General features: G+C 52.0%; 1 protein-coding gene across 4 annotated transcripts in view; it reads left to right on the top strand.

The window, feature by feature from the left end:
- Nucleotides 1–20,635, top strand: part of LOC122386881 (glutamate-gated chloride channel-like) — a 98,089-nt gene extending 77,454 nt beyond the window's left edge. For all 4 annotated transcript variants that reach the window (XM_043376578.1, XM_043376580.1, XM_043376581.1 and 1 more), the window contains 2 exons: nt 12,667–12,788; nt 19,035–20,635. In XM_043376578.1, the coding sequence (XP_043232513.1) occupies nt 12,667–12,788; nt 19,035–19,161 (249 nt within the window). In that variant the 3' untranslated portion in view covers nt 19,162–20,635. The remainder of the gene's footprint in view (nt 1–12,666; nt 12,789–19,034) is intronic.
- The last annotated feature ends 2,304 nt before the right edge of the window (nt 20,636–22,939 follow it).

Below are 22,939 nucleotides of genomic sequence, written 5' to 3'. Positions count from 1 at the left end.
CTACTAAACGGATAACCTTGCGTGCAACCCCGCTTGTTGTCACGAACGCCTGCAGCTGGTAAACGTGCTGGCAAGCTTGCGTGGTAAGCGGCTTCGGATGGCTATGAGGATGTGCCTCATAGCTATCCTCGTCGCATGTTACAACCTAGGAGTCTGTGGCTGCTTTCAGAAGGAGTCCCCCCCCCCCCCCGCTTCCGGGAGCCGGCGTCCATTTTGTGTTGCGTCGCCATTGCTGTGTGTGTCTGCCCAACTGCTCTTTGGCTTGATTGAAGGTGAGGCATCTTGTATCATTTGCTGTGTGCTCAACAAAAAGGTTGTCCATTTGTAAACAAAAGTTATTATGTTGTTGAGCTTCTTAGAAGATGTATAGTATCGCATAATGTTCCCCGTCGTTGGCAGAAGTGCGCCGGAATCGTCTATCCAAGTCAGAATAGCTATATGTTTGGGACTTAAGCTAGCTTGTGGCAGGAATCTATCACTTTATTCAACTTTAATTTAATCATTTTCCAGATTGGTATGCCTTATGATAATAATAATGTTAATATTCGTTTTTTCACCCATTACAGACTTCTCTGGTGATGAATGGGGCCATGTATGTCCTGGCCTACCTGCACCCCGCGACTGCCGCCGGTGCAGAGCTAATGAAAAAATCACAAATGTTTGATGGTGGTTATTTAAGAAACCTTATTGAAAATTATTCAGTTAGTTGTTGTTGTTGTTGTTGTTGTTGTTGTTGTTGTTGTTGTTGTTGTTGTTGTTGTTGTTGTTGTTGTTGTTAAAGTTATAGTTATTGTCGTGGCGTTGTTATTGTTCTCGTTCTCGTTCTCGTGCCCGAATAAATGTGCTGCAGCGCTACTCAGTCTGTTTACTTGCGGGTGGCGGTCGAGAGTCGGGGGCACTGGTCGACGGAATTCCGTCGACGGAATTCCGTCGACCGTGCCACGACCCCGAAGACCAGTAGTGGTACTAGTTAACTAGTGCCACTACTGGTCTTGAGCTAGTACCATTACTAGTCTTGGGGGCTAGTACCATTACTGGGTATGGATTAGTAGGCAGTGGCTAGTTACCTTACCAGGCAGGGGCTGTTATGACACCTAGTAGACGCACTACCCACGCTATTTACGTGCGTGTTGTCAAACTAGGTGGAGCACGGTGGTCGTATGCATACGAGGCACAGCCTTGTCGAACAAGCTTGTTACTCGGCAACTAGCCTAAAATTAGCCAAATTTACACGCTCCTGCAATGTTATTTTTGCGCTGAGAATTCCTCTACGAGGGGCTTGTAAGTTTTTTTTACAGTGTAGGTTGCAACCCCCGCGGCCTCTTGGTGTTGAAGAAATTCGTTACCTTCATTTGAAAATGGGCCTTGCACAAGGCCCTATCTTCAACATGGAGCGACCGTTAGTGTGACGTCACCTCGTTTAGTCATTCTGATTTAAATGGGTTTGTTCGTTGAAAAATCGCTTAAAACTTGGTCTGAACTTTGTTGTGGTGCCTACAGAGTAAAAGGAATCAGCTTTATGACAGTAATATGGCCTGGGGAAGGAGGAACTTTTGGGCTGTGACGTCACATATTTGAAAGTTTGTGTTTGGAATATGGGAAGCCTAAGATGTTTAATGAAAAATAAATGCCAGAACCGTGTTCCTGGTCATCCAATCTATAAAGTCGGGCACAATTTAACTGGTTTTTACAACATTTTAGAAGGTGGGATAGTCCCTTTAACCACAACGCATTGCTCTCCAGTTTGCTTAATGCTCGCATTATCGATAAGACGAATAAATTCGATTTAAAACCAGTGAAGTGTCTTTCATGGCAAGACATTCGCCGCTCCGCAGGGAAAGTGTCGATCCAATAATGCGATACCGCGATAGTTGAGGCGAAAGACGAAGTTAGTTGGCAAGCATGACGGAAAATCATCACCGAGCAACTCATCTTAGGGTCTCATTAAAAGTTGCCGCCACCGGCCGCGTGTAACCGGTAAAGTTAGTATGACCCAAATAGGCCCGCTCCCAAGCGTACTATATACCGCGGAATTTCCACGATGTTCTGATGAGACGAGGCAAGTGATGGATCTCCACTCTTGTTTATGGAGTTGAAAACTGGGAGCACCAGGCGTGCGCTGCTCGACGCTCAACGACTCTGTTCGGTAGGGGTACTGTGAATTCACATGCACTTGCATATTGCATAGAGATGACTAGGGTAAAGATGCTGAACCTCTGGCTACTGTTTCCATATATAAGTTCTCCGTCGTCGTCCCCATACGCCGCTGTGCCTAGCCACCGTTGTGTCTCCAATGGTCATACATCTGCCATGAGCTGCCGCGTCCCTGATCGATAGGTGGCCGGCGCAGGCTGCCGTTCCCATTACCAGGTGCCTCTCGTGTGGGTGCCGCATATATTTACCGTCATTGTTGGTGTGCATTGTGTGTGTAATGTCGGGAATATTGTGCAGAGGGCAGGTCAGGGGCGCATCGACCCGCCTATAGGAAGGTGGGCCCCAGGGAGTCGTGCGTCGGCCTGCTCTAACGGACCGTGGCATTGTGTTGGATGGGGAAGGGAGAGAGGTCGATACGCCGGCCAAGTGATAGAGAAGGGCACTGGTGGCCGCTCCGAAATTCTGGGGACTCTGTTGTGTGTCAGTTTGGTTTATTATAGTCTGCAGACTGAGGGGTCTGTCTCAGTCTGGCTGGTCTGTCTCAGGCAGTTTGCACCGACTTCGGTAATCCACCAGTACCGACTTTAGTGACCTGACTGTCTTTAGACAAGCTGTCTACAGTCCTCTCTGACCTCCTGTAGACGAGTCTCGGCAGTCTGTATGCGCTGTGTCGACTCGATATCCCGGTGCCCGGTGCGGCACACGTGTCTTCCCGACCTTCCCCGTCCCGGTGCCCCAATATCATCCAGCTCCGGCCGACCGACGATACCATCGGAGATGCGCTGATGACCGCGGTCTCATGCACTGAAAACTTTTTTACCATTTCCTGAAGGGTAAACCCGCCATAGCATGGTAGCTTGACACACAGACGTTTTTTACCACCTTCCAGATGGTAAATTTTACTCTTTCATGAAGAGTAAACTCGCCAGGGAGGGGTAACATGACACACAGACGTTTTTTACCATCTTCTGAATGGTAAACTCTTTTGATTTACTCTTGTCTAGAGTGTAACATTTTTTGGGTTACACTCTTTGAAAGGGTAAATCTTAAACGGAACCCTTTTCTAGGGAGTAACGCATCATCTACTCTGTGCTTTACCCTCCTACAGAGAGTATATTCTTCTGGCCTACCCTTTGTCACATGGTAATGTTTACTCTTTCCTTTAGTGTAAACCCCCCAGAGGATGGTAACAGACTCACAGACGCTTGCTTCAGAAGCTTCACGAAGCTTCTGTTAACCGGAGCTCACCAACTAAAAAAAAAAACATGCTTCAAGAGCAACAATGTATATTTGGCTTCCGTACAAACAATACGAGGGGCACACCAGCCATGATCATTGTGAGACTATTCACTTATGCATACGAATTTATACGAAGCGTTCAGCAATGCACAAGCGGTAAATAAACACCACGATACAACTTGAATGCACTTTGAATGTGAATACAAGACATTCAGCGCCCTCAAATTGGATAAGGCACAGCGCACAATATTTGAAGAGAGCGACGGCGTTCCTGGGTGGTCGCCCGTCTGCGTGAGATAATGAGACTGGATCACTACAGTGCAAGGCTTTTTCAAAGTCACCAACAAAATGCATAAACTTGTAGCATCACAACAAAATTAATGTACGTACTCACAATCTAGGCCACGTGGCCGTGCACGGGGTCCTGTTAACCAGGTCAAATTAGCACCACTCAACGGCATGCAATGCTCTAGCACATCGGTACTTACAATAAAATGTCCACAGAGGCTCTATAGGCGATGAACAACACGCAAGCACAATCACCAACGGCCACGCCGCGCGGCACCGACAGTGCGACACTGCTCACATCCTCTCTCGGAGACCAACGGCCGAAAACTGACAGATGCGCGCGGCCTTCAAACCGCAAACGGCCGATCTCGTTTCTGATTGGCTGAGTGATTCCATTTCAAATATCATCTTCACGAGGGTAAACAAGATCCACGCATGAAACGACTATCTGTACACGAGTCACGATACCCAGAAGGAAAGAGTTTTCGTGATGTTCTGGATCGCGAGAGTAATATTGATATTTACATGGTAATAATACTCTTCGCTGGCGAATAAGGTCATATTAACCACGTACCGTTACTATGCACATAATGGTAGCAAAGAGTTACCCTTTCAATATACTCTTATCTTGCTGGTTTGATGAAAATGAACCCTCCAGGAGGTAGTAAAAAAGTTTTGAGTGTGGCGATGGCCAGGGCGCCCTTCGCTCATCGTGTAGAGCACTACGGCCGGCCGGCCGGCCCCACAGGCCACAGCATATATGGACTGAGACATGTCTGCAGTAGACCCTAGCAGCTGCCGAAATGCCGAGGATGCATGAGCAAAGTAAATGCGTATTACAAACGGATTACAATGGTCAGCGAATGGGAAAGCCGTTCGTAATACGCATTACTTGCTCATTTATTCGGGGCTAGTATCCACTCGGCAACAAGCTTACGCAACACATTTTGTCGTTTTTTGTCCTCGTTTTTGTTGGCAGTGACGTCACACTAATGGGCAGTTCGTTGCGTCATTGATTTACGCTAACACATTTCGTTATGTGTCGCACTACGGCCGATAGCCGTCCCACCAAGTGGCTGAGTTCTTGTGGATACTCGTGCTCATGGGCGGTATCACAATGCCGCAGACCGTTCCAAGTCCAGCTCAGTCGGTGCGAATCCTCGTCTGACGCCGGGCTGCAGACGCGATTGGATGCAGCATCTGAGTTAAAATAGTCCGTGACTGGACAGCACACGGTCGGCTCGCAGCTCTGGCTGACGTTAGCGAGCGCGCCCTCACGTGCTACCAAGGCGTTGAGAAACTCCAGACAGGTTACTTTGGGGCCGACACGTGTGAACTCCGCCGTCAGATGGGTGGGCTATTTTTGTCAGCTCTGAAAACCCTGAGTGGTGATAGCAGTGCTCGTTGTTGTAAAATGTGGTCGTGCCCATGTGCCCAAAGCGCGTGTGTCTGCGACGACCGAGACCATGCTGGCGGAAGCCGTCCTTACTGGGACAGACTGCAAGTACAGAGTTAGCGCACAAACAGCGCTAGCTCTGTCCGTGCTAGCGCTGTTTGTGCTAGCGTTTTCTGTGCTAGCGCTGACCGCGCTGACCGAGACTGTGCTGGCTGCCGTCTACGATTCGTGCGGGCTGTGTCCTTGTGTGATTGTCCGCACTGGACTGTCCGCGCCGACTGTGTCCGCTCTGGACTGTCCGCGCCGACTGTGTCCGCTCTGGACTGTCCGCGCCGACTGTGTCCGCTCTGGACTGTCCGCGCCGACTGTGTCCGCTCTGGACTGTCCGCGCCGACTGTGTCCGCTCTGAACTGTCCGCGCCGACTGTGTCCGCTCTGGACTGTCCGCGCCGACTGTGTCCGCTCTGCTCCAAGGTCGTGTCCACGTGTCCTCACTGGGCGGGCGGCGATCGGTCGTGTATCAGTCCGAGTGTCTCGAACGCCGATCCATCCTGGGACAGCCGGCGCGGCGGTCCGGCCATTGATTCGCACGTCCCTGGGGAGCCCGAGCGGCCAGAAGACTGTCCGGAGATGTGAAATGATGGGGAGTGTCTGGGAGCCCCAGCACGCCAGAAGACTGTCCCAGAGACCTGAAATGATGGGGAGTGTTTGGGAGCCCGAGCGGCCAGAAAATATATCGGGGGCCTGGAATGATGAGGAGTGTCTTGGAGCCCGAGCCAGCAGAAGGATGTCTGGTCTGAGGGACCTGAAATGATGAGTGTCTGGGAGCCCGGGTGGATAGAAAACTTTCTGATAGACCTGAAATGATGGAGCTGTCTGCGAAACGCCGTGTGGCGAGAAGACTACTATAGGAGACCCGGCATGGCCAGGGGGAGATGGGAGGCAGTGAGGAAGACGAGAATGTAGCGAGAATTTCTCGGGCACAGTAGCCAGTGAAGGCTGGCGAGGGGAAACGGAATGACCAGGTAATTGACTGCGCTGGGAAACTCTTCGGGAGCTAATTTTATCATAATTAGGTGTATGTTTCTACTTTGTGTCTCCTGTGACACCCCAGGCGGTTAGCGCCTCTCCGGATGAGAGCCTCCGTCACCGGCCCTCTCGGCGCCTCTCCGCCGCCCGCCACTCGTGCTCCGATACCCAGATGGGACCCGGTGGCCGGAAGCCGCCATTCTGGCCGGCCTGGCAGCCACCGGTGGTGACGTCACTCGTCCGTGTGATGACGTCATCACAGGGAGGCTGACCTGGCGGCGATCGGTGAAGAAAGAGGCGACAGGGACAGCTGAGATGACGCGAGTGTAATGGGGCTTTTTGCTGGTGATGGTGAGCGCGACAGTAAAAAATGAAATAAACAAAAATGAGATGATTGCTTCGGGAGTGCTTTGGTGCGTGCGTCTAAGAAAAGGCAGACCCCTTGATCGTGAGAAGTTCCAATGACCCATCCGGCAGCGCTCGGATCTGTCTCCGGGGGGGGGGGGGGGGTCGGCCCGCCCTGCTCCCACCCCGGCCGGTCCATCAGAGCCGCGGTCCGATCGTTGCACAGAGGTCCGCGCACCATTATGGCTGTGGTCGGCCAAACAATCATCGTTCCCGGCGGCCACTGAGCTGTTGCGGCGCCGATAGCGCCCACCTAGCCGCCCCCGAACCCACCAGGCCGCGGCCCGGGGTTCCCCTTCTCTCTCTCTCTCTCTCTCTCTCTCTCTCTCTCTCTCTCTCTCTCTCTCTCTCTCTCTCTCTCTCTCTCTCTCTCTCTCTCTCTCTCTCTCTCTCTCTCTCTCTCTCTCTCTCTCTCTCTCTCTCTCTCTCTCTCTCTCTCTCTCTCTCTCTCTCTCTCTCTCTCTCTCTCTCTCTCTCTCTCTCTCTCTCTCTCTCTCTCTCTCTCTCTCTCTCTCTCTCTCTCTCTCTCTCTCTCCTCTCTCTCTCTCTCTCTCTCTCTCTCTCTCTCTCTCTCTCTCTCTCTCTCTCTCTCTCTCTCTCTCTCTCTCTCTCTCTCTCTCTCTCTCTCTCTCTCTCTCTCTCTCTCTCTCTCTCTCTCTCTCTCTCTCTCTCTCTCTCTCTCTCTCTCTCTCTCTCTCTCTCTCTCTCCTCTCTCTCTCTCTCTCTCTCTCTCTCTCTCTCTCTCTCTCTCTCTCTCTCTCTCTCTCTCTCTCTCTCTCTCTCTCTCTCTCTCTCTCTCTCTCTCTCTCTCTCTCTCTCTCTCTCTCTCTCTCTCTCTCTCTCTCTCTCTCTCTCTCTCTCTCTCTCTCTCTCTCTCTCTCTCTCTCTCTCTCTCTCTCTCTCTCTCTCTCTCTCTCTCTCTCTCTCTCTCTCTCTCTCTCTCTCTCTCTCTCTCTCTCTCTCTCTCTCTCTCTCTCTCTCTCTCTCTCTCTCTCTCTCTCTCTCTCTCTCTCTCTCTCTCTCTCTCTCTCTCTCTCTCTCTCTCTCTCTCTCTCTCTCTCTCTCTCTCTCTCTCTCTCTCTCTCTCTCTCTCTCTCTCTCTCTCTCTCTCTCTCTCTCTCTCTCTCTCTCTCTCTCTCTCTCTCTCTCTCTCTCTCTCTCTCTCTCTCTCTCTCCTCTCTCTCTCTCTCTCTCTCTCTCTCTCTCTCTCTCTCTCTCTCTCTCTCTCTCTCTGTCTCCTCCCTGCCCCGGCGCGGCGGGAGGTCAGCCAGTCGCTAGCCAATTATTTCAGCCGGATACCACGTGGCTAAATTCAACGGGCATAGCAGAGCTTGAATTATGTCTCACATTGAATGGTTACTATGTGGAGATTTGGGAATTTATATTATGGGATAATGTTGTATGTAATTTATCTCATCAATAGCTGATTTGTGGATGATTGCTGATAACGTTTTCGGAATTTTGCCTGAACCTTTTCTCTTGATTTCTTTTACTTTTCTTATGAAATTATGTAAGGAGCTACATTTTTCATGGTCGATAACGGAGCAGTAAGACGCGGCTCGTTTTTCGGTCTCTGCCCGGGCTGGGACTCGCTGGGGACCAGTTACTCGGTCGTGCCCGCCCTCCGGCCGGCAGTCGAGCGTCGCTTCCTCGGCGATCACCGTCCGGGGAGCGCCGCCGACCGTGGCTTCCGATCGAGTTTTTTCACAGGCCTGATTGGGCGCTGGCGTTTTTCCTGCCTGACTGTCGCCCTCACGTGACGCTTTCCCAGGGCGAGGAACAAAAAATACAGGGAAGGTTTTGTACGCGCGTCTTGAGACAAAGAGCTACCTGTACGAAAGAATCGAAAATTCTGGTGAGAAAGAAAGCCGTAGAGTGCTGGACTTTCTGGAGGTGCAGCTTTTCAACTTGCTTGGCGTGATGCTTTGGTGTTTTTTTTTTTAAGTTCTCTTATGTCTGCTGGAACCGTGTCAGACTCGGCAGAGAGCCGGCTGGCGGCGCTGAGCTGCCTTTGACCGAGGACTCAGCTCTCTGACGGCAGCGTGGGCCGTAAGGCGCCGGTCGTGAGAAGCCGGCGCCACTGCGAGTGGTCACGACGAGTCGCCGGGGCACGTACCGGCCGCCAGCGCGTCATCCCAGCGGCCGGCCCGGCGACCCTGCCAGTGCCGACCCAGGCCGGTTCGCCTGACCGCGGCGGGTCTTGGTAGGGGCCGGGTTAGGGTCATTTCCTGAAGTTCACTTAGTATAAGAGGCTTCGAAAGAGCATTATTTTGGTTTTGGAAGTGGACAACTATTCACCTATAATGGGAAAGATTGCTGGCGTCCACGCATCGTCATTTTTTGTTTTTGTTTTCGTGATCATATATGTACCTATTCTATGTTTCCTGTTCCTCAAATCAGACAACACATTATTTATGCGACCGCTCTTTCCAGGAGCTTTTCCTCCTTCCTCGTTTTAAGCAGATAATGCAGCAGCAATGGTTGATCGCCAGCAGTCTTTCCTGGTAGGAAGCAGCATCATAATTTGAACTGAACGAACGAGTTCCTGACAGGTTCCATTGCATTACAGTTGCGTTCCGGATAGTCTGCCTGAGACTGACTCAAGAGTCAAGTATTCGTCCAAACTTCTATGCCGATGCTGCATCCGGGTCTGAGCCTTTGTTCCTCGCGAACTGCTTTTTGCAAAACAAACTCAGCCACGCCATGTAACGTCATACTATCTCATACTAACTCATGACACACAATCTCGTCTGTGAAAGCTGAACCGTCTCATCTGGGGAAACGATGCATTTCAGCGCTCATGTGGATTGATACATGTGCAGCGGCTGACCGGGAACGAGTTATCTCGTCATATCGAGGCCATTTGTTTCCGGACTAGTTTTGAGTTGGAGAGAGTACAAGAGTCGCCCGCAATCGGCTCCAACTGTCTTGTCTGCCGGGGCTCTCAAGGAGTTCGGTCCGCACCGCACTGCATGTCTTGGTCTCGCGGATACTCGCCATAAAACACGTTTACGGCCGTGCCAAACTCGATTGAATGTCCCGACGTGGTAGGATGAAATCGGCGCGCAGTGCTGGTGGTATGACGTTGTCTGACAGAGTTTGCGACTCTGCATGTCCACTGTTTACACACTGCTGGCTGATGACGTTTTATGGTCCTACAGCCGGCTACTGGCTGAGGTTGTTCCATATCTAAGTTGCCGGCTAAAGCTACTGTGGATCTGTATTTCTGACTGAGACTGGTGGATCTTTCTACCGCCTGCTGAGGTCGTTGAAACTCTTTACAATCGTCGCAGCTGTACACTATTCGCCACGGAGGCTCTTCTGGTGGCGTCTGCTGATACTGCCTGGCTCGCCAAATGATTCGGTTTTATGAACTGTGGGCCAGCGGTATCGCAGCTGATTGCACCTTTGTATACCGTCTACCGATCTAACTCGCTTGGTGGTGCTGTCACGGCAGCAGCCACACCACCGCGACAGCGCAGCTCGACCCGGTGATTCCCGTATACCACCGGGAGGAAGCGCCTTCCCCTCCCGCCCCTCCCGGGTCCCCGGCCCGGTCGGTGATTGCAGGAGTGCGCCAACGGGCTGTGCCGCTTCCCGTGGCCCGGCCCGGGATAGTCAGACGGGCGCGCGTATGCATACTAATGGGACGGCGGGCCGTCGGCAGTATGCACGCCGCCGGCCGGCCCCGCGGCGGTCCCGGCGCCGAGTGACGAACGGCTGCCGGCAGCGGCGCCCGCCGCCCACTAATGAACAGCGTCTCCACACACATAGGGGCGCATACCGGCTTACTACGTCGATAGTACAAAATATTATACTTAACGAATTATTTTCACCATCGCCTTGCTGCTGCTTAGCGTGTCGGAATTAGAGATTGGTCAAAGGTGAACAAATAATTTGACCCTCGTCCCTTGCTATGCATTTAGGCTGTTCTGCAATTTGTTCTACAATCTGGATCCAATAGTGACTAAAGCTTTCACTCCATTCCTAATCTTGAGATCCTTAGAAGAGCTCTCCTATTGCGACTGGAGGGCTCACAGCACTAGTGGCTCAATCGCTGCCAACTGCAACCTTGATCGGCCCGGATCTATCGTGCCATCTCCTCTCTCCTCTCTCTTCTTTCTCATACTCCACTCACCCACCTCTTCTCTCCTTAGTTTTCTCCACCTCTCTTTCTCTTGTCTCTTCCTCTCTCCCATCTCTGGTTTTGATTCCATCCTATCGGACCGTTCACCATGCCGATGCATTGCGGGCGGTCAGGTCAGCCTCAAACCGCCGTCAGTCGAAGCCGACCATCCGTCCGTCCTCCTCTCGCGTAACTAGCCAACCCCGCAGCCGCAAGGGAGCAGTGCCACCCGTGCATATTACATCGGAATTCCACGGCTTCATCCTAGTCTGGAGCGCTGGTTCGAGCACGCATTGGAGCTTAAGCGGCGGACTTTGATGGTCGGGAGCTGGCGAGTGGTGCTGGCACGCTCGGCTGCTGCCGGCATCACCAGTCCAGTGTGGAGAGGGGTCTGTTCAGACCAAGTTCAGACTCCTAATGATGACTGCTGACAGCCAAGTCCTGTGCAGTGCCGGGGGCAGTCTGGGCTTCCGATGCGTGCAGTGCGTTGAATTTGAGCGTGTGCTCCCCCTTAGTTCCTTGTCGCAGACAGACATGAAGTTTTTCTGCAGAATTGCGCACCGAATCACCGAGCGCAGGATCAGTTTCTTTGAAGTTTAACATGGGTAGTTTAAAAATGAAAAGAAGTCCTTTGAACTGAGAATTCAAGCATTGGTTGTGTTCTTTTCAACGGTGGCTTGTCAGTGCTACAAAGCATTTATTACTCTCATTTTAAGTCAACACCAAGCGCTGAGTAGGTATATGTTCCGAGGGAAGGCCGGTTTATGCCTGATTCCACGGCACTTCAGCATGGTCTTCATGTCCATCTGCTCTGTATCGGTCGTTAGCACTGGTAGTGCCGTGGATGCTGAACGGTGCTGGGAACTTCTGTGGCCGTAAGGCTCGGCATGTTGTCCAATGTTGAGTGAGATGGATTGCTCCTGAATGCGCTCTTTACGGAATTCATGTGCTTTTTTAGGATGGTTTCGATATGGAATGTGGAGACAGACAAAGGATGTACGCAAATGTAGATATTATTCCAAGGTATGCTAGCAATTGATGTTAAAGTAGATTCAAATTGCAAGAACTTGCTCGAATCTACATGCTTATTTCTGACTTTGTTGTCCATTCGGTCAATCTCGGAACCCGTGCGCGACGGCGCTCGGGCGGCTTTCCTGAGTTGGTAGGCTGTTCCGCATAGCGTGCCTGTCAGGCGGCGCAGCCTACCTCGCAGTGGTGTGCTGCCGGACCAAATCGAAGTCAAGGAGACGCTTTCTTGGTGGAACGTGAGATCATAAGCTGTGGGAAACTGGAGGAGAATAATGACGGATTGCTCGCTCTTTGCCTTTTACTTATTTCAAACAAACTTGTTTTTTCTTTAAATGGTGTGTCTTCGAATTCCATGGATCATGTAAACGTAGGGCGACGAGCAGCAGTAACTGGGGACACTTGTCGGCTGGCTAGTCTCCGCCGAGGTCGGCCGTCGGGGTCACGTCGACAGCAGCTTAACGGGCAGTTTGCAGACCATCGAGACAGCGGCGCTCTCCAGCGGCGGGCTTACCGCGGGCCGCCCAAACCTAACTAGATTGCCCGACTCTCCCGAGACTCTGCCGTGTCGAATTGGACGGAAAGTGATTTCACGGTGTGCGAACTGGAGTCGCTTTCGTACCTCCTAAATCCGTCGGCTCAGTGTCTGACGACGCGGCCGGCGGCGGCCGCTCGGTGCAATTCTCGCCGTGTGAGACGGTGCCGGTCGGCTCGATGGCTGTCTGGCCAGAACTGCTGGATCGCGGTGATCTATGTGCACGCTTACTGTGTTAGCTGAGTTTGGAGTGGCGTACCTTTCTCATATAGAAGCTGGTTAAAGTGTCGACATTTTAGTCATTTCGACTCGTTATTCTGTTATACGTACTGTGTCGACAAAGCCCAGCATAATCGCTACGCTGTATGCGTTTACATAAGCGCAGAGACAGCACTGTTGAGTGTGTGCTCCTGCATGTAGACTCGATTCCACTGACCCGACCCGACCTGACGTGTCTTGTTTGTTTCAGCGGCCACTGGTGCACCGCGCCGACCGTAGCAACAGCGCCGGTTTCGACAAGAGTCGTCAGTGTGAGATTCACATGCAGGTCGGCGGCGGCCACAAGGGCTGCTGCCGCAGCTGGCTATCCAAGTGAGTGGGCGCGGCGGGGTTGAGAGGGCCTGGGTGTCAAGATGGGGGTGAGTAGAGACTGAACTGTCTGACCGAACGTCAACTGGGTGGGACGCGATCGGTATGGACTATGGGAGTGGCTCGGTAAGGCATCTGACTTTCAGAAAAGAAAAATAGATAAATCATCTTTCTAACTTCCTATAATTCGTGTTGTGTCAAACCCTTCTCAGCTAAACAAGTGGAAAATGGTATTCAATCCTTCTAATCCGACCCTGTCTCAGGTTGGTGTCGCGTCGCCCGCCCGCTCTTACCGCTATCACGGGTCTATTGGATAACAGTCAGCACCCGGGGACCAGACGTATTTGACAGAGCCATTATCTTCGCCGTCCAGATTGTTCCCGGCAGATTTAGCCAATCACATCATCGGATCCTTTAAGCGGCTTGGGCGGGCGAATTTCTCCGAACGATACCCGTCCGATTGCTTTATAATGCATTGGATGTCGGCGTCACTGGCGCTCCAGCTGCCGCTACCCGCGGATTGTGGCCGGCACTGCGCGGAGATGAACGCTGACCGACAGAGGCCCGTTCACGTCGCACAATCGTCCGATTCCGATATTGCTTCCGGAGCACCCTGTAAACTCAGTTTATGACGTGGAGTGTGGCAGTTTTGCTGCGTCCGAAACACATGGTTCAACAAAAGCTCGTAGCGTTTCTCGGATTCTTCAGATTTAGAGGGCCTGCTGGGCCTTCTTTTCTCTGGCGATTTATCAACAGAGGAGCTATTGACTTGGAGCTCGGCTATTCGTTGGCTCAGTTGGGTGGAGGCGACTAGTCATTTTATTAGGGATTTCGTTTCGGGCGCGGAAGTTTTAGCAGGCTAGTAAGCGGGGCTGCTGGCGTCCTGAAGAAATTAACCCTCGCATGTGTAGGGGGGGGGGGGGTCGGATGGACCCCCCCCATGGTTTTTCGCGAATAACTCGCGTAAAAAGCGGCCGATCGCGACGAAACTTTCAGTACCCTCGCATTGATCAATTTTACACCTACCCTGAAAATGTCATGACCCTGACCCAAATGACCTTTGACCTGTGACCTCTTTTCCGAGACCATGTTTGGCCGGAATCGCGATTTCGCGTATGTCGGCTCGCACTAGCCGCGTGTTTGCAAGCTTTTCGTGGTTTCAAACGTTCAAACATGTGATTTGATGTTACTCCCGTGTGTGTCAAGGTCACCTGAAGGTCAGGTCAGGTCATTGACCTTTGGTGACCTCGGGTGACCTCGGGTCACTTTTTCGAGTTTTACATGTTTCTAGGCTAGTTTTTGGAGCTGAATTCGAATTTATCAACCATTTGAACATTTACGAAGTAGTTTTGGTGACTTCGTAACATGTTACGAAGCTGTCAGAGGCGGTTGACACGTACTACGAATACCCGTCACGACGCCTACTGGTTGACCTGACCTGACCTGACCCGACCTGGTCTAAATGCTTCAAGACATCATCTGTGATCAAAACTAACACGATATTCGTGATCAGCACCCCGAAAAACCCCTTAGCAGCCACACTTTACGACTTTCTAACAGGTCCCGATTTTCCCGACTTTGGGTCATTGACCTGACCTGGAAGGTCAACCAATGACCTAGGACCTTAAAATTGGGTATCATCGGCTTCCTCTCGTCACGGGCAACACGCTCGTTTTTTCCGCGAAGCTCTAGCTCGATCAGGGGCCAAACGGCAAGGGGGGGGGTCCAACCGACCCCCCCCCCCCCTACACATTAGAAGCTGGCAAACGCCGCACACATGCGAGGGTTAACGCTGCGCCGGCGGGCGCATGGGACGTCCTCTCAATATAACGCGCACCTCCTCAACCCGCTGGAGCTGAATGCCTCGTCGGGATAACTTCTGCTATATAATGAAATGAATATTTTAGAATGCTTCTCAGCTACTCAGGATAAAGAGAGCCTGGCGTTCTACGCACAAACTGCTATGCAGTATGATGTATAGTTTCATCGGAAACTAGCTCGTTCGCTGCGAATGAGGATGCAAGGTATGTCTCAAAAGTTGTAACGGTACGCATACGAATATATCAGCATAGAACGTGCCTAAGCTCTGTGCGCTTACAATTCCAATGGAAACTGTCTGGTCAGACAATATCACGATACACTGCCGTAATTTGTAGCATATTAGCTTTACCACACCACGTATCCAGTGGGAGAATGTCTCTCATATCGGGACAGCGGCCCTGAGCTGATGTCGCCGCGTTCCACGACAGCGCCGATCCCAGAGGAGCCCTGCCGCGGCCGGCGGGCGGTGGTGCGGCGGGACGCGGCTGCGGGCTGCGGTCGGGTCACGTGCAGTGCCGCGGCCGGTCCCCAGGCGTCGTATTGATCGAACGTGATTGGCGGTGTCATCTCTAGGCACGGGCAGCGACGATGTCACAATGACAACAGGACCGGTGTCACAATAACAACAGAGCCGGTGTCACAATATCAGCCAGGCTGGTGTCACAATATCAGCAGTGCCGGTGTTACAATAACAACAGGGCCGGTGTCACAATGTCACCAGGCTGGTGTCACAATATCAACAGCGTCGGTGTCACAATACCAGCAGACCTGGTGTCACAATATCAACAGCGCCGGTGTCACAATATCAGCAGCGCCGGTGTCACAATATCAACAGCGCCGGTGTCACAATATCAGCAGCGCCGGTGTCACAATACCAGCAGACCCATTGTCACAATATCAACAGCGCCGGTGTCACAATGGCCGTTTTCACGACGGCCATCTGGTACACATTTGGTGCACATCTGGTACAGATTAGGTGCAGATTTGGTCAAATCAGGTTCAGTGTGTCTCTTAGCAGCTATCAGCTAGGGCTGCACTAATTGCTTATATGCCTGCTTTGTCATGTTATCAGAGAGCACCATCGATTAAAACACTGAAATAAATTCATAAAATGAAGATATTTGCTGTAAAAGAAATCAGGTGCAGATTTGGTCAAATCAGGTGCATTCACCGGATAGCCCGTCGTGAAAACGGCTAATATCAGCAGCGCCGGTGTCACAATATCAGTAGCACCAGTGTCACGATATCAGTAGACTCGGTGCCACAGTAACAACAGGACCGGTGTCTCAATATCAGCAGGTCGGTGTCACAATATCAGCAGGCACGTTGTCATATCAGACAGGCTGGTATCCCAATATCAGCAGTCACGGTGTCACAATATCAGCGGGTCCGTTGTCAATAACAGCAGGACCGGTTTCACAATATCAGCAGCGCCGTTGTCACAGTGTCAGCTCGCCACGTCTTTGCGGCGCCGCCGAGTCGATCACCGCACTTGACAACGGCGTCGGTCAATGATAGACAGACCGACGTTAGCACGGCAGTCCACGGTCAATATTTAGCTCTGATTCAAACGCTCTTGATGCACGAGCTGTCGGTCGGGATTTGTGCTTGGTTCCAGTTAACGACCTCAGCTGCTTAGGTAAATAGATATGAGATGTCGTGACTGAGCAGGTCCACGATTTGATAATCACGGATTAATCATTGACTTCGAATTGCGAGCAGATACAATCGTTTCGGGTTCATTTGTGCGGGCAGACGCCGTGACCGCGCTGACCTCTGCCCCGACCTCTGGCTGAGCACGGCCCTCTGCCCAGGGCCCGGCCTGATTGGGTCGAACGTCGTCCGCGCCGGCGACTCCCCGGGGGCTCTCGTTAGGAGGCAGAGCGGAGAGAGCAGCGGCGGTACCTGTCCCGGCCGGCCGGCTGCCGCTGCGGCTCTGTGCAGCCGGCCGTGACATCGGGCAGGGTGGGCGACCGCCGACCGCACACGGCCCGGCAGGCTCCCTGTGGAAGGTCACGGTCTGGGGGGCATCTGACTGTTGGTCTGAGTCGTGGTGTGGTTAGTCGATATCACTCCCGGGTTATCGACCAGTCATCCGACTGTCAACCTGGAGGATATGTTGGTCAGCTCAAACATTTGATCACTCATTTTGATAGATGTTACGAATGTGCACTGCCTGTTTGGTTTCGAATCTTGGCTTGGTTTTCCAATAATCACCACATTGGATGTAGACTGTTGTTTGATTATCCGACACTGGCGAAATCGTTATTGACAGCCGCATACTAACGAAAATTGATGATAATTCCGATGGAGCCTGAAGGAGAAACAGCATTCTCCTATAAATACCACGGGCTATTGGACCATGGCCAATCAAGAATATGAACATGAATATATACTATGTGATAAGCTTCCGCTGGATGATGCTTATTCAGCATCCTCTGAGTCCCTTTTTGTTTCGGCATGGCCGAGTGCCAATGTTTCCGTTATTTTTGTTTCTGTGGTGGCGGTGTATTTCTGCGGCACCCACCGTGGTTCTGAGGACCGTCCTAGAGCCGGCCGCCGTGTTTGCGGCTCTGCTCAGCAGTGTGTGCTCTCCACACAGAGCTGCGAGTGGGCGGCAGCCGCCCCCACCCCCGCCCCCGCACGGGCGACCCACGCATCGCCAAGACGACCGCGTTTACGGCCGATTTGATGTCCTGTTTCGGCTGTTTTCTAAATGATTTGCTCCGTGATGACCAGTTATGACAATTGGTGCCGACTTTATGGGTGCTGACGTTGTCTTTGGCAGGCTGAGATCTGTGCGCTGGACAGTGGGCGTGATTTGAGTGGTCATTAAAGCAGAGAGGCTTCCACGGTGGACGAGAGGAGGGGCTTCACTGGGGGCCATCTTGAATAGCGGAAAATAGGTCGTCAACGGGCGAAGACGGAACTTCATATCAATTGACGAATCAATACGCCGATTCCCTGCTCCTACTTTTCACATCGCTCTCGAAGTGAAGGGCACGCAGTACCTTTTGTTCTATAGTTCATCAATTCGGTGTGCCGTCGACATGGATGCTTCCCTTTTCTCCAAGAAGTCTGTTGGATAGATGGACATGTTGCTGGGCGTCTCTCGTTTGATTATACCTATTCGATGGTCGGCTGAGGCTCCGTATGGTGCAGTTTGTTTCGCCAATGCATGTGGTCGCGTTGCCGTTAGGTTCTTTATTTCCTTGCACTATTCATAGGCCATGCCTTCAATGGACGTCGTAGGTCATGGCAATATTTCAGTGCATATTTCATCATGCTATTCGCGGCGGCGGCCTAGTGTGGGCCGTCTCCGAGCGGCTGATCGGTGCCTTCCCTGCGGAGCAGGCGCAGGGGGCCGCGCGGTGACACCGGCCGCCGGCGCGCTGACAGGAGCGCCGCGCTGCTGACTTCGAACGGATTAATATGACCGAGTAGCGCCGCTATCTGGGCGCGGCAGTCTGCGGCCAGGACGTCGCCGCCGCCGCTAAGACGGGCAAGACGAACTAGGCTGCCGAGCGACTCGTGATGAATGGACCGGCCGCGCCCGGCCAGTGATCTGACCCCATACGGGGTCACGACCTCAGTTGTACGGAAATGAAAGGGTGTTTCGGCTCATCGAAAATTTCCTGTTCTTCAGTAGGTACGGGTGATCGACGGGTGGCTAAGTACGAAAGTTTATCACAGCGATGTTTTTTGTTGTTTTTAAGGGTGAGATTTTGTTGCCGATAGCACATCCATCTTCCCAGTGTTGGTAATGGAAAGTTTGAACAGCGGATGATCAATGATGCTGGCTTTATCGTGTTTGACGGCGTTTGTGCCTTATGAATATCTTTCAGGCCTCTCTGGTGTATTATAGCGATGCTTCCAGCGCTGTTTTCTCTCGGAATGTGCAGTCAGTCGTGCTAAATCGCTTGTCCCAAGTTTGAGAGATCGTACCCAGCTATATGAAACCCCGTAAACTTGCCCCGTCTTAGAGGACAAACTTTGCGACATGCCGTCCTGGGACACATCACAACTTGTTCTGTCACAAAGTGGAAACGCTTATGTTTAGCCAACTGAAGTAATTTGAAAGTTCTTAAGACAATTTCTCTCGCTGTTTTCCGAAATTCCAATAACTATCGCATTGAGTAGGTAACTTCCTGATTATTACTAGGAACATCCGCAGTTCCTTGTCCTTATCAAACCCAACCAAATGCGTTGATCGCTGGCATTGGCTTCTCGGTTTTCTTATTAGGTGTGCTGCAATAGTGCCTTGCAATATCCTTTTGGCTGGACTTTACTAAATATTAGATTACTTGTTCTTGTGGCACCAAATAAAAGATGCTTGTCCGGCTTCGATTTTGCCGCATCATTGTACCATCAGTTCTCTAGCTCCTAGCCTAGAGGATTCCTACTGACCGTGTCTCGTTCGTTCGACAGGTTCCCGACGCGCTCGAAACGGATAGACGTCATCGCCCGGATCACCTTTCCGCTGGTGTTCGCCCTGTTCAACATGATCTACTGGGCGACGTACATCTTCCAGGACGGTGGCCAGGAGATGAAGTGAGCCTCCGCGGCACACGGACAAACTCTGGCGGCCCGGCGCGACCGGCAACGCCAGCACGCTGTGCCAATGTTTCCACTTTCACAGATGTGTATGCGAGGTAGTGATACATATATCAGCAAGCGGTACACGAGAATGGAGTGTCTGGGGTGAATGGCAGTCCGCATACCGCGGGATAGATTACCGGGCTGGCTGAGTGGACCCCGGGACGGAATACTAGCCGCGTCTCTCGTGCAACCCATCGAAAAGTGGTGGTTTAAATGCTCATACCTCGACGGACCTACTGTGGTGGCCCCTCACCGGTGGACTGACGGCTGGGCGGCCCGACCGGGACGGTCACCGCGATTGTGATACTGACACAATGTGCTGCGGTGACAATCCTGCGCCGCCAGTCGCTCGGCTGGACGATTGGCGCGAGCGACGTGGCTCCCCTGCTGTTACGAGTTGTCTCACGTTTATAAGAGCTCCGCCCAACCGTTGGCGTTACTGCGCGGTAGAGTTTATCGTCTTCTCGGCGGGAGGGGCGCGCTCGGGGCTCGTTCGAGTGTTCGAACGGTCGGACCGGGCCGATCCGCTGCTGTCAGGATGCCGACTGTCCGATCGGCTAATTGCCGGTTGGAACGAAGCGAGTGGACGTCCCGTGACGCGTTGCTCAGACGCTGGCCGGCCGCCGGGGTGGCGCGCTGTCTTTCGTTGGCGGTAAGCTCGCTTCCTGCCGCCCGGTGTGTGCCCCGCGCGGCGCCGGCACACTGGCTCACTGCGCGCTCTGAGTTGCCGCGGCGCCGCTGCTTGGGTGCGTCTCGTTGTGTGTGCTCTCTGACTGTTTCCGTGTCGGTTACCCGGGTGTGGGGCCGCCGGGGAGGCGTCGCCCACGTCTCGGTGTGAGCTGTCTCCGCCCGGGAGCGGCTGTTTCTGTTGGCCGCTGGGTGACTCCTAACTCGCCGCGGCGCTCTGTTTCCACCCCGGGAGGCGGTCGTCTCGGGTAGTCCCCGACTGGCCGGTCGTGGTCACACATTCCACCAGCGCTAACCTCAGGCAAAACGAACCGACTCTGTGTTCATGTAGCGACAACGCACCCCGGGACGAGTTTTATAACGGCTCGACCAAGTCACTGGGAGAGCGATTATCAGTTACGGGAGCTAGAAACGAGTAGTGGGGTTGAGTGTATTTGCATTGTGTTCTCTGCTTATTGTTACTCGAGGAGATTTAACTCGTAGTTCCAATCCTCTGATCCACGAAATAGTCCGTCAATGTAAACTCCCGTCGAACTAAGCTCGGTCAATGGTGCGGACATTCACATACATCGCACACACGTCTCATCCTAGGGTCCGACACATCTCATCACTAGTGTCTGAAGCCATTTCGACATGCGCACACCGGCAGGGCGCGCCCCAGTGGTGCCAGCGCCGCTCTCAACGGCCCGTTGTTGCGTAGGTGTTAGTTCGCGTCATTTTAATAAATAAATTCTGAGAAAAAAGTGTTTGTAAAGGATCTACATATGATCGGAGGTTGTTGCCGTGTTTGACACCGTTGCGTGACTTGGACGGTGTGTTTCTGTGAGCGCACCGCGTTGACTCGTGAGTCCTCTCACGCCAGCTCCCCTGGCGCTGAGCGGACGTGTCCTGTCGCTCCGTTCAGCACCCCTGTCACTGTCACCTCTCTTTGACATCTGCGGATCAATCAGCGCGCTGTGAGGGCGCTCTCCGCGCGCGCCTGTGAAGTCGGCCGGTCCCGAGGGAGCGGCGCGCCGCGCTCCGACCAACTCATTACCCGCCGGCACACCTACAAATGTCGCCACAATTTGCCAGCGGACGCGAGCTCAATAGGCGATGATTAACGCCGGGGCGGCGCGCGCTGCAGTCACGGCCGGCGCCGGCTTGGCACGGGGCGGCCGCCGACTCAGCACTGCGGCGCCTCCATCAAACCAGGGAGGATGCGGGACAGCCGCCGAGGCGTCTGGCTCTCGATCGGCGACGTCCGTACAGTGGGTTTGCTGCCAGGGCTAAGTGGATGAAACTAACTTGGACCCTGCGTATTAATTATACGGACTCGCTGATGTAATTTCATTGCAAAACGTCAGCCTGATGGCATTTAGGTACTTGAGCACCCCATGTATCGATAGATAATTCTTATTCTTCAAAGGCTCACGACGATATCTGCCGAGCCAATATTTATGCTGAAACTGTTGACTTGAAAGCACAGGCCAAGTGCAGCAAAGGCATATATATGTTACAGTTAGTATGCGAAATCCGTTAGTTTGCAACGCAACTAGTTTCGTTGCAAACTACCTGACCGGCCAGGTAGTTTGCAACGAAACTAGTTCCGTTGCAAACTAACTGACCGTCCAGTTAGTTTGCAAACTAACTAGTTAGGATGTAAACTACCTAGTTACTTTGTAACGGAACTAGGTGTGTTGCAACGGAACTAGTTGTAATGCGAAATCGACGAGGCAGTGGCTCTATTTGTCGTTTATATTCGTCTTTTATGTAAATTTTAGCAGCGGTTGTTAAAACAAAGCTGTGTTTTTCTAACGGATGACACTAGACATACGTGTAGGACGGGTGGTCACATTTATGGATGAAAATTGAAATAGTTTCGACTACATAATGTGACGATCACTGGCGAATCCAGAGGAGGGGCAGTTCCGGGGGGCATTTTACGATTTTGATTTTTTTTAGACACCCACTAACACCAGTCACCACCGCCGCCGCACAGAACAGAACTGAACTGTATTGTCCCATTTTGTCCCGTGATCCGGGGTTAGCGTGCGATCAAGAATCTGTCTCACCGGCCGACTCCTACTGCGACTTGCCTAGCCAGGTGACCTAGCGGTGCCGGGTCATTCGGTAACAGCCAGTGATCAGAGGGCAGGTTGCGTCACAGAATGATCGGCTGTGGAGGTGGGAGCTCGTCAGCGACTCGGTTCTGGAATATTCCGAAATCGGCAGCAGAACCTTTACTTTCCGCTTATCCCGCGCCCCACTGGGGTCTGTGTATAACACTCCCTACTGGGGGGGGGGGCTATTCATAGACCTCCCCTCCTTACTCCGAAACTACTGGGCCGATCGTCAAAATTCAAACGGCATCTAATAGCCCTGGAAAAACTGTCGTACGAAACAAAATTTCATTGACCTCGATGTCACCGATATCGTCACAGGTCAGGTCAAAGTAAAAATTATTGATATTTGGCTTGTTCACCTTTTGGGCTCTGTGGCTGCCGTCTTACAAGTCAGATCAGGCTGGTTTTTGGTTTACACACTCGTGAACAGATGCTTTAGATACTATGAGAGTACCAAACTTGTAGGTACTTTGATTTTCAAGTCAGGGTCAGGTCATCATAGGTCACGGAAATCTTATGTCATAAGTCGGTCACGTGACACATGGTTTATGGTCCATTTAGGCTATAGATTTCGAATTCGGTGTCGCCTGTGTCAGTTGAGGCCATTTTCATCTGAATATAGCTGAGGTCAGGTCACTTTCAGGTCGAACAAGGTCAAATTTTAAAGTTGAAATTTTTCAACAAAAAAAAACATGTCTATCGGATGCAGTTTGAGCTCAGGAACACGATGGTGCTGTTTATATTGGTGTGCGATGTCAAATTGGTACAGAAAAATTGATTTGAAAATTCAAAATTGTGAAATTTTTGCTATAATGCGTATAACTTGGCCATTTTTGAAGATATCTGGCTAAAACTTGCTAGATTAAGTCATAAGCATGTGTTCTATAATATTTATTCCGTTTTTTCGAAAAGTTCAAAAGTTTTTGAAAAAAGATAAAAATA

The sequence above is a fragment of the Amphibalanus amphitrite genome, unplaced genomic scaffold, assembly GCF_019059575.1.
Source record: "Amphibalanus amphitrite isolate SeventyFive unplaced genomic scaffold, NRLGWU_Aamphi_draft 000265F_arrow, whole genome shotgun sequence".
Classification (NCBI taxonomy): domain Eukaryota; kingdom Metazoa; phylum Arthropoda; class Thecostraca; order Balanomorpha; family Balanidae; genus Amphibalanus; species Amphibalanus amphitrite.
The sequence above is the reverse complement of the archived record's forward strand: the minus strand, read 5'-3'. Positions and strand labels throughout refer to the sequence as shown.